General features: G+C 37.6%; 1 protein-coding gene across 1 annotated transcript; it reads left to right on the plus strand.

Moving 5' to 3' along the window:
• Positions 1–1,290: 1,290 nt before the first annotated feature.
• On the plus strand, positions 1,291–3,714 carry LOC133863205 (uncharacterized). Its single transcript, XM_062299175.1, has 2 exons — positions 1,291–1,491; positions 2,218–3,714. Exons 1-2 carry the CDS (start codon positions 1,291–1,293, stop codon positions 3,712–3,714), a joined length of 1,698 nt encoding a protein of 565 aa, XP_062155159.1.
• The last annotated feature ends 7,208 nt before the right edge of the window (positions 3,715–10,922 follow it).

Below are 10,922 nucleotides of genomic sequence, written 5' to 3' on the forward strand. Positions count from 1 at the left end.
TTGCGTCCGGACGGTGTTGCCCTGTTGTTTGGACAGTTGCAATTCTTCTCCACGTCTTGCCTTATCAAGGATAGCGTCCTGACGGTGTTCCCTAGTTGTCTGGACAGATGCAGCTGTCTTCCTATAACTGTGTCTGAGAAGGAAAACCTAATTCTTGTCGAACTCTGATAGGCGCCCGGACGGTATTGCCACGTCGTCCGAACGGATGAACTGGAATGCTAGATTTCTCTTGAACTCTGAAGAGCGTCCGGACGTGTTGCCATGACGTTCAGACGGATGCAACCTTGACTTGTTCGAAACTTCTTGACACTGATGAGCGTCCGGACGGTATTTCTACGTCGTCCAGACGTATGTTGCAGACTGAAGATTGCCTAGACGTTTTACTGGGCCGTTCGAACGAAAACAAAGGATCCGACTTTTCTGAGTTAGAATCTGCACAGAATCTTCCTTGAACATTGAAATAGCATTCTTGCAGCTTGTGACATTGAAACTTGTCATAATAAGGCTCTTTCCGTCTTAGAGACAAAAACTCTAAATACTTTGAAGATTCTTGAATATACGGCATCCCTGTGAAAGCAGCAACATTACATGATAGTGATTTTGTCAACAGAATGCAGCCAGTCAAAAATTAACAAAAGGCTTCCGAGCAATGCTTGGAGGAGCACCCAAAAGATGAACATTACTGCGAACACCAATAGAACTAGCTGATGGTAGAAGCGTAGAAGCGGAGAAGCTATAATGGCAATTATTGGATAATTAACTTTAGAATTAACTACAGGCTTACGGTCTGTCCGCTCTCTCTTTGAGCTTTCGCCTTCTCTCCTTTAGGAAAGATTTTCCCAATACCTTCTATCTCTACTACTATTGTTTTGGCTCCTTTCTTTCTCTTTACACCCTGGAGAACTCACAAATCAATATCCAAGCTCTAATTATCGAAATCAAAGCTCTTGGCTGGGATAGCCCTGCTTGTCTGGAATATTTTCCCATTGAACACCCCCAAACAAGCAACTTTTGGGTTGATTGGTAAACTCTTATCTGTAAAACCTCTCTATCCTCAATGGGTTCGTGATACACTGGTTGCAGTTTGGAAATTTGCAAGTCCTTTTGAAATCGAAACCCTTTCTTCTAATAAGTTTCTGTTTACTTTCCTTCAACGCTCGCATGCTGAGCGGATTCTGCAACAAGGCCCCTGGAATGTTAGTGGTTCCCTGCTCATTCTTAAGCCTTGGTCTCCGAAGCTCGTGTTTGAAGAGGTGGAACTCATAATCTGTCCATTCTGGATTCAAGTTCATGGTTTACTTTTTGCAAAATGTGACTGCTATCAATGCCATCAAGATTGGTAAAACTCTTGGTCCTCTGTTGGAAGTCGAAAATGGCGAGGTACCAGGTATTATTGGTCGCCATCATTTGCGTATTAAAGTCGAGATTGACACCTCCAAACCTCTTGTTCCAGGGTTTCATTTCCCTCGGCTGGGAGTTGATCCTATCTGGGTTCGTTTTCTTTATGAAAGACTTATAGATTATTGTATTCTCTATGACTTGATTGGCCACAAAAAGAATGGATGCCTGCTCCACCTCTTCCCTTTCCCCTTGACAAGTATGGTCTCTCGCTTAGGGATACTATTTTCATATTATTTGTAATATGAAAGGTTCTAAATTTGGCAAGAAAGTAGAAACCAATTGAGTCTAAAAAAATTTAAAGCAGATAATTTTAGCAAATGTGATATAAAGTAGTAAGTATGTCTTGTAAAATTTATATATATATATATATATATATATATATATATATATATATGTATTAGCTTATTAGTATATTGATACTAAGTAACTAAGTAAATATAGTTAAGTATAGCTAGTATGCATAGTATTAATAGTGTGAAAATACAAAATCTAATGACGGAATTAAGAATTTAACTTGGAGGCTGGATTGTATTATACCCAGGTTGTTGTTTAATCATGTCCCAACTTAAATTTGAACTTCAAATTTATGACCCATTAAATGTGAAAATAAATTCATGACCTAGGACCAAATAAATTTAAGAAGAAGCCGCATTGTCTGAGATAATGCTCCAGGTTCTCAACTCCTTTTTTCAATTCTTTGCCAAAAAAAAAAAAAAAAGGATTCTAGTAATCAATCGAGGACCGTTTGTGTGTATAACACAGTCCTTAATTTGTGTTATCTATTTGTAACCATTTTGTGTATTGTAATGTAATAAGATAAATATGGACAAGAGTTGGATGACGAAGTGGAGAGGCTCGAGGGAGTATATGGAAGGGGCCGAAGCGTTCGTGAAGTATCCAATTACGAACTCCAGAATTAAAAATTCAATTGTGTGTCCATACAGGAAGTGTGGCTTGAACAGGAGCTTACAGCCAGAAGAAGTATATGACCATTTGACCGGTGGAAGGGAAATTATGCCTAATTACACTGAATGGATTTGGCATGGGGAGAAGATTAGGGCTCCTGTACCTAATAAAGTACCTATTGTTGAATCTCCCAAGATGGCTCTGCCTACAAATAATGTACCAATACCTAACGAGTCAAGAACGATACAGTTCATGTTGCAAGATGTTTTTGGCATGCATAATATTCGGGCAGACGATTGTGAGTGTCAAGTGGAAGTGCAAGCCGAATATGTACCTGAAGCAGTTGATGAAGAAATCGATGAGAGTGCCAAGAAATTCTACAACTTGGTTCAGGATGCAAACAAGCCACTTCATGATAAAACACAATATATCAAACTGTCAACTATTGTTCATCTATACAACTTGAAGTGTATGGGTGGAATCAGAAATACGATTTTCATATCTTTGCTTGAGTTCATCAATGAGATAGTACCAATAGATGAGCCAGCTTTGCCTAAAAGTATGTATGAGACAAAAAAATATTTAAGAGACTTGGGGCTTGGATATGAAAAGATTCCGGCTTGTCGAAATCAGTGTATGTTATTCTGGAAGAAAAATGAGAAGTTAGATACATGTACAGTGTGTGGAGCATCAAAGTGGAAGGACGAAATTACTAAAGAAGATTGGTCATCCCAAACATCGAAGAGACGGTCGATGAAGGTGTTGCAATGGTTTCCATTAGCTTTAAGATTGCAAAGGTTGTATATGTCACAACATACCGCTTCCCACATGAGGTGGCACGCTGACGGGCGCACAAAAGATGGTGTGTTCAGGCATTCGGCAAACGGTGAAGCTTGGAGAGCATTTGATACACTACACCCAAACTTTGCATCAGACCCACGGAATGTTAGGCTTGGTCTAGCGTCGAATGGTTTTAACCCTTTTGGGAACATGAGCACAAGCCACAGTACTTGGCCTGTCATGTTGGTTCCATACAACCTACCTCCTTGGATGTGCATGAAACAACAGTATTTCATATTATCTATGATTATTCCAAGACCAACTGCACCAGGATTGAATATAGATGTCTGCCTACAACCTTTAATATCAGAGTTACATGAGTTGTGGAATGTAGGGGTACAGACATATGACATATCCATGAAGAAATCATTTGTTATGCGGACATCATTGATGTGGACAATAAATGACTTTCCAGCATATGCAGTTTTATCTAGATGGAGTACTAGGGGTCCACTGGCATGTCCTTATTGTATGCATTCAACGGGGTCAACATGGTTGACATACAAGCGTAAATATTGTTATATGGGGCATAGGCGATGGTTGCCTGCCGATCATAAGTGGCGATAGATGGCAAGAACCTTTGATGGTAAACAAAAGCTGGGTGCTGTGCCTGTTATTCTAGATGGTGGTGAAATCCTACGACAATTACAGGGATTTGATGTTGTTCATGAAGACACAAGAAGGGACAAATGACAAAAAAATTGTGCAATAAGGTCATGGGGTAAATGAAAACGCGGTATGGAAAAAGAAAAGTATTTTTTTCACATTGCCCTATTGGAAGGATAATTTGTTACGACACAACCTTGATGTGATGCACATTGAAAAAAAATGTGATGAATAATATCATTGGGACCCTACTGGACATGAAAGAAAAAACAAAAGACAACCACGCAGCACGTTTGGACTTGTGTAAAATGGGTTTGAGAAAAACACTTCATCCATTCACCAACAAGAGAGGCAAAACATATCTGCCTGCAGCATGCCACACGATGTGTAATGAGGATAAAATTAATTTTTTAAAAGTGATCAAAGATGTCAGAGTACCCGATGGATATGCCTCTAATGTGTCCCGTTGTGTGAACCTTAAAGCCCGTACCATTGTTGGTATGAAGAGTCATGACAACCATTTACTTATGCAACAACTGCTGCCAATAGCTTTGTGTTGATCCTTGGAAAAGAAGGTTGTGAAACCTTTGATAGAGTTGTCTGTATTTTTTAGGGGTATATGTTCGAAAACATTGACAGAAGAAGATCTAGCCCGACATGAAGCTGAAATCCCTATCAAATTGTGCAAGCTTGAACAAATATTTCCTCCCGGCTTCTTTACAATTATGGTTCATGTTGTCATACATTTGGTTTGTGAATGTCGACTTGGTGGACCGGTACACTATCGGTAGATGTATCCGGTTGAGAGGTAATTATGTATTCTATGAATATATAAGGTTTTTTTTCCCTTTATTGTCTCAACGAGGTAATACAAGAGATAATTATGTTTTCTCTATGTGGGTCCCTTGGACGGTACAAATCCCTAGTGCGCAACAGAGCTGCGCCTGAGGGTCCTATAGCGGGATGTTACTTAGCGGATGAAATGCTCACATTTTGTTCGCGGTACTTAGATAACGCACTCACAGTCCACAATAGGCCTCAAAGAAACCCTGATGAGGCTAGGGGAGCGATAACACGAGTAACCCTTGACCGACGCACATTGACGCAAATCCATCGATATATTAAATTTAACTCGGACGAGTTCCTTCAATTACGCATGTGAGTTATATTTTTTAATACATCTTACTTTGGCTCAAACATACACTTGTTTATTCTAAATGTGGATTGCAAACATATAGGACGCACCTGGCTGAGCTGAGGCACGACTCCAATAGAGGCCGACTATTGGACAGAGAATTGCACTGACAACATAGGGACACATTTTGTGATTGGTACCGTAACTACGTAAAATTTCATATAGTTTAATTTATAAAATAATGGTGATCGTTTTATGAGCGACGTTTTATTGTATATGTAATTTTCTACATCCAGCCAACTATAAGCAATGTTATCTCAAATCGTAGGTCAACCGAATGGACCAGACACGTAGAACTGAGTTAAGGGATAAGCTTGTATGGAATTCTAAAGGGCCAATTGAAACGACCTTCGAATATAACTGATATGTGGTTAACGGCAAGCCGTTTCGCACTGTAGCCCAAGATGAAGGAAAAACAACCCAAAATAGTGGCGTGTGTGTGCCTACAGTTGATGGCGATACCTATTATGGGAAGCTAACTCGAATAATCGAGGTAGAGTACTATGACACGACTAGGTATGTGCTATTTAAGTGTGATTGGGCGGACATTAGAAAGGATAGGGGATGGTTGGAGGATGAGTATGGTATAACACTTGTGAATTTCAAAAACCTAATACATATGGGAGATAACATTTTGGATGATCCGTACATATTATCTTCACAAGTATCCCAAGTATACTACGTCCATGACGACAGGAACCCAGACTGGTGTTGCGTAGTAAGGACTAAACTGAGAAACGTGTATGATGTTGGTGAGGGAGAAGGGAACAATGATGAAGATCTCAACTACCATGAGAGTGAGCCATTGAACTTGAACATTAATCAGGATCCAAATGATGTTGATTACGGTGAAGACCTTCATTATGCCCGTAGCGACATACCTGCATTCGAAGTAGTACAACCACAATAAAAGTAGCATGCATGTATGACTTTGTTTTTTCAATAATCTTAAACTGACATCAAATTACATTAAACATGTTGAGTGGTTTCTATATTTACATTTGATCTGACACTTTATGTATATTTGTGTATTTTGTAGACTGATATGGCAGACAAGCCACCTTTGAGGAAGAAAGTTTTTTTGCGGATCCCAATACAACTCTTTTCAGAGTCTACACCTAAGGTAGAGACATCTCGGCATGTAGATGAGATAGAACATGAGGACCGCCCACCTTTTCCGAGTACAATCATGGTTGAGGAGCCCTTACAGACAGCATACGTACGCCGTTGGATACGGCTAGTGGATTTGTAGAGTCTTTTGATGATATTGATTCTACGATATTGGCACAAGAGACTGAGCGGGAATGAGATTAGTCTCAAGAGTCTGAGAGGGAACAAGCTCCCAATACTGGTGTACAATTGGATAGTCGACAAGTCCAAATGATAGGTATGTATGTTACACTTGATATATATGTAGTCTAGGCTCCAAATATTTTACTTGATTATGCTGCAAGAATGTGTATATTTTATTTAACTTATATACACATATAATATTTTTTTTTTTATTTTTTATTTTTCATCTGTTTAATTTAAATACAGATACGGATAACAATTTTCACATAAAAGATGTTGGCTCTCCAACCGCCCTTTGGACAATACCCGCGGGCGAGAAAGTGGTCGTCGATTTTAATGAGACTTGGCAGCCAATTGGCACGAGTGGCATGAAATTTAGTTGGCTAGGAGTGAAATACGTTCAGAGTGGGAAGTTTGTGGGGCTAGGTGCCCCAAACTAGAGGAAGATACCGCCTCAGGCTAAGGAGGACTTGTGGGCCACCCTAATGGTATGTAAAGCAAGTTATTTACAAATTTATTGCATTGAACATATATTACAACACGTACATAGTATATAAATGTTTTTTTTTTTTACTAAATTGCAACAAAAATTTACATCATGCCTGATGCACCGATGAATGAGATCAAATAGATAGCAATGATTGACTTCGGGCATAAGCGAAAAAATTTCAAGTATAGGGTGAAGAAGGCTATAAATATACAAGCCAATGATACTCGCGAGAAAATTATTAAGTCGACACCCAACATCACGGAGTTCGATGCTGAGGACATGGAGATAGCCATCAACACATGGTTGACTCCGGAAGATAAGGTAATTATATCAACAAATGTCATTATTTTTAAAATATCGTTAAACTTTCAACAATGCATGATACTTTATTTGTTTATAACAATTGTGTAGGCAAGGGCTGAGAGGAATAGACAAATATCCAAAAGTGTCAATAAGATATTTCACACATCTGGCTCAAAGAGTTATGCCAGAGTCGCAAAAGAGCTAGTACATTGATTTCATTCACAATAATATATATATATATATATATATATATATATATATATATATATATATATATATATATATATATTCACAAGATTCATGTCACTAGTTGATGATCATTTTGTTAGGTAGAGATTTATTTTTGGTGGTAAATATAGAAGTTCTTCTTGAATTCACGTTTGCACATTCAGCTCTTGTTGTTGAATTCACGTTCGCGCATTCGGCTCCTATTTGATTTTTGTATATTTGTTTCCGTAGGAGATATCAAAGCAGAAGCCACCCACCCGAGCTGAAGTTTTTGTGGCAACTCATACAAAAAGGGATGGGACGCCCAGCACGCAAATAGCTGGAGAGACGATTGTAAGTACTTAACTTAGTCTTTATTTGTGTGTTGTTGAATATATCATATAATAAAGTAGTATAATTATTTATTCCAAAGCAAATAAGTGTCTAATAATTAACACATTTAATATATATATATATATATATGTTAAGAAAAGTTGAAGGAGCTGATGACAGATGACACTGCAAGAGCGAACCCTGTATCTCCATAGGGTTCAATACTATGGGCAGAAGATGATGCTCTTGCAAGGGCAATGGGGAGGGCAGAATATTCGGGTTATGTTCGTGGAATGGGGGTTGGCCCATTACCAGTTAGACCCACTTCTCGAACATCTGCATCATAGTTGACTCAAGAAGCTGCATTTAATACTCAAATGAATGAGATGATGAAAAAGTGGGAGGAAGAGAAGAGAATATCGGATGAGCGATAGGAGGAAGAGAGGAGAAGACCAGACGAAGAAAGGAGAAGAGCGGACAAAGAGAGGAGAATCGCGGACAAAGAGAGGAAACAAACTAATGAAAGAATTGCAAAATAGGATCAAATGATGGAGAAGATGCAGAAGATGATTGACGATCTTGCTAGAGCCAATGCATCACTTCTAGCCAACTCTTCGTCTGCATCACTTTCATTGTAAGGGTGACATCCACAGTAGCTAGTCCACCAGGTTAGCTCCAAACATGATTAACTATATTTTTTTTGAGTATATAAAGTTGAAAATATTACGTGTATCATTACTATATATATGCATATGCATATACATAACAGATTTCATTTGAATCACTAATGTAGGTGACGTGCTCTTGACATCTGATGATGATGATACGCATAAGGAACTATCGTGAAAAAGATATATTGAATTGTTGTGAATGTAGGTGGAGTACTATTGAATTTTGTAAATGATGTAGATAACTTTTGTGGTATCGGTTGGACTTGATCGGTTTGTGATCATAGGTAACTTATGTATTATATTTTGAAATTACTTATGGTGATATGTTGTTTATGATTGTAGGTAACTTGATCGGTTTGGGGTTGAATGAAATTATTTATGGTGATATGTTGTTGTATTTGTAATTGTTTTTGTTTTAATGCATTGATATGAAGTTTGGGTTATATATGATTTTATGTGAAATGAACTATCGTGAAAAAGACATCTTGAGTTGTGAATGTAGGTGGAGTACTATTGAATTTTGTAAATGATGTAGGTAACTTTTGTGTTATCGGTTGGACTTGATCGATTTGTGATCATAGGTAACTTATGTATTATGTTTTGAAATTACTTATGGTGATATGTCGTTTATGATTGTAGGTAACTTGATCGGTTTGGGGTTGAGTGAAATTATTTATAGTGATATGTTGTTGTATTTATTATTGTTTTTGTTTTAAAGCCTTGGTGTGTATATTAAGGCATTGTTTTTGTTTTAATGCCTTGATATGAAGTTTGGGTTATATATGAGTTTATGTGAAAAAAACTATCGTGAAAAAGACATCTTGAGTTGTTGTGAATATAGGTGAAGTACTATTGAATTTTATAAATGATGTAGGTAACTTTTGTGTTATCGGTTGGACTTGATCGATTTGTGATCATAGGTGACTTATGTATTATGTTTTGAAATTACTTATGGTGATATGTCGTTTATGATTGTAGGTAACTTGATCGGTTTGGGGTTGAGTGAAATTATTTATGGTGATATGTTGTTGTATTTGTTATTGTTTTTGTTTTAATGTCTTGGTGTGTACATTAAGGCATTGTTTTTGTTTTAATACCTTTATATGAAGTTTGGGTTATATATGAGTTTATGTGAAATGAACTATCGTGAAAAAGACATCTTGAGTTGTTGTGAACGTACGTGGAGTACTATTGAATTTTGTAAATGATGTAGGTAACTTTGTGTTATCGGTTGGACTTAATCGATTTGTGATCATAGGTGACTTATGTATTATGTTTTGAAATTACTTATGGTGATATGTCGTTTATGATTGTAGGTAACTTGATCGGTTTGGGGTTGAGTGAAATTATTTATAGTGATATGTTGTTGTATTTGTTATTATTTTTGTTTTAATGTCTTGGTGTTTACATTAAGGCATTGTTTTTGTTTTAATGCATTGATATGAAGTTTGGGTTATATATGAGTTTATGTGAATGTTTATCTATTCATATATGTGAACAATATTTTTGTTATCAGGTATTTTAAAAAAAATTAAAAAAAAAAATTATTTTATTTATTTTTTAACTTTAGAGCCGTTTTAACACTTAAAACGGCTCAAAAATTATATTTGAATTATTTTCTAATTTATAGCCGTTTTAACAATTTCAAGCCGCTTTACAAAACGGCTCAAAAAGTTTTGAACCGTTTTAACAAGCGTCTCAATCTAGTTGGAGGAGCTTTTATTGAACCGGCTCAAACCGTTTTGAGACGCTTTATAAAAGCGGCTCAAAAAGTTTGAGACGCTTTTGAGTAAAGCGGCTCAAACCGGTTTGAGCCATTTTTATTAAAGCGGCTTAAGTTTGAACCGTTTTATGGAAAACCGGATCAATCCAAACCTTTAGTGTGGAGCCATTTTTAAAACGGCTCCAAAAAAAAGGCCTCAAATTGTTTAGAGCTGTTTTTAGGGCTCTAAAAAAGCGACTCAAAACACCGGTTTCTTTGTAGTGTACATTGCCTAGGTATGAGAATGAAAATGTACTTATATGTATATTCGAACTATTCTTGATACAAAGCGTTGTAAAGCCGTGGTGGCCATGAACCTATTAGAACTCCGTAGTTAAGCTTGCTTCTGTAAGAGTAATATCAGGATGGGTGACTTCCTGAGAAGTCTTATTTGGAGGACCCAAAAGCGAAAAATATTGTGTCGTTTGAAGTGGGTTGTTACACGTTGGGTTGACACTTCATTTAGGAGGGCAGATAGGACTAAGGTCTCTTCCGGATCATCCATAGTCAACTTTTCTTTATTGAACCACAGCATGAAATCCTTGAGGGACTCTAACTCCCTCTGCTTCAAAGTCAACAAATATGCTAATGGTCGTTTACGCCTTCGGCCCAACAATGAACTGAGTCAGGAACTGTTTCCTTTAGTAAATCAAAGCTCCCAATTGACTTTGGGTGGGAAAAGTCTCGAACCATCTACTTGTCGATTCCTTAAGGGTCAAGGGAAATGCATGGCAAACTATCTCCTTTGGCATCCCATGAAGGATCACATGGGACCTATAAGTCTTGAAATGCTTTGTTGCGACCTTCAACCCATCGTACAACTCAACTTGCGGGACCTTGAATTTGTCCGGCAAGGGGAACTTCGTTACTCTGTCAGTGAAGGGCAGGTTCGTGTTCTGTAACAAATTGTCTACA

Source organism: Alnus glutinosa, chromosome 3 (genome assembly GCF_958979055.1).
Source record: "Alnus glutinosa chromosome 3, dhAlnGlut1.1, whole genome shotgun sequence".
In the NCBI taxonomy this organism is placed as follows: domain Eukaryota; kingdom Viridiplantae; phylum Streptophyta; class Magnoliopsida; order Fagales; family Betulaceae; genus Alnus; species Alnus glutinosa.

What these genes read in the sequence shown, in the direction of transcription:
- LOC133863205 (XM_062299175.1), top strand. Translation starts at nt 1,291, where the DNA reads ATGGTTTACTTTTTGCAAAATGTGACTGCTATCAATGCCATCAAGATT. An exon ending in TGGGAGTTGATCCTATCTGG is followed by an intron (nt 1,492 to 2,217) that starts GTTCGTTTTCTT and finishes TAATGTAATAAG; the next exon opens with ATAAATATGGACAAGAGTTG.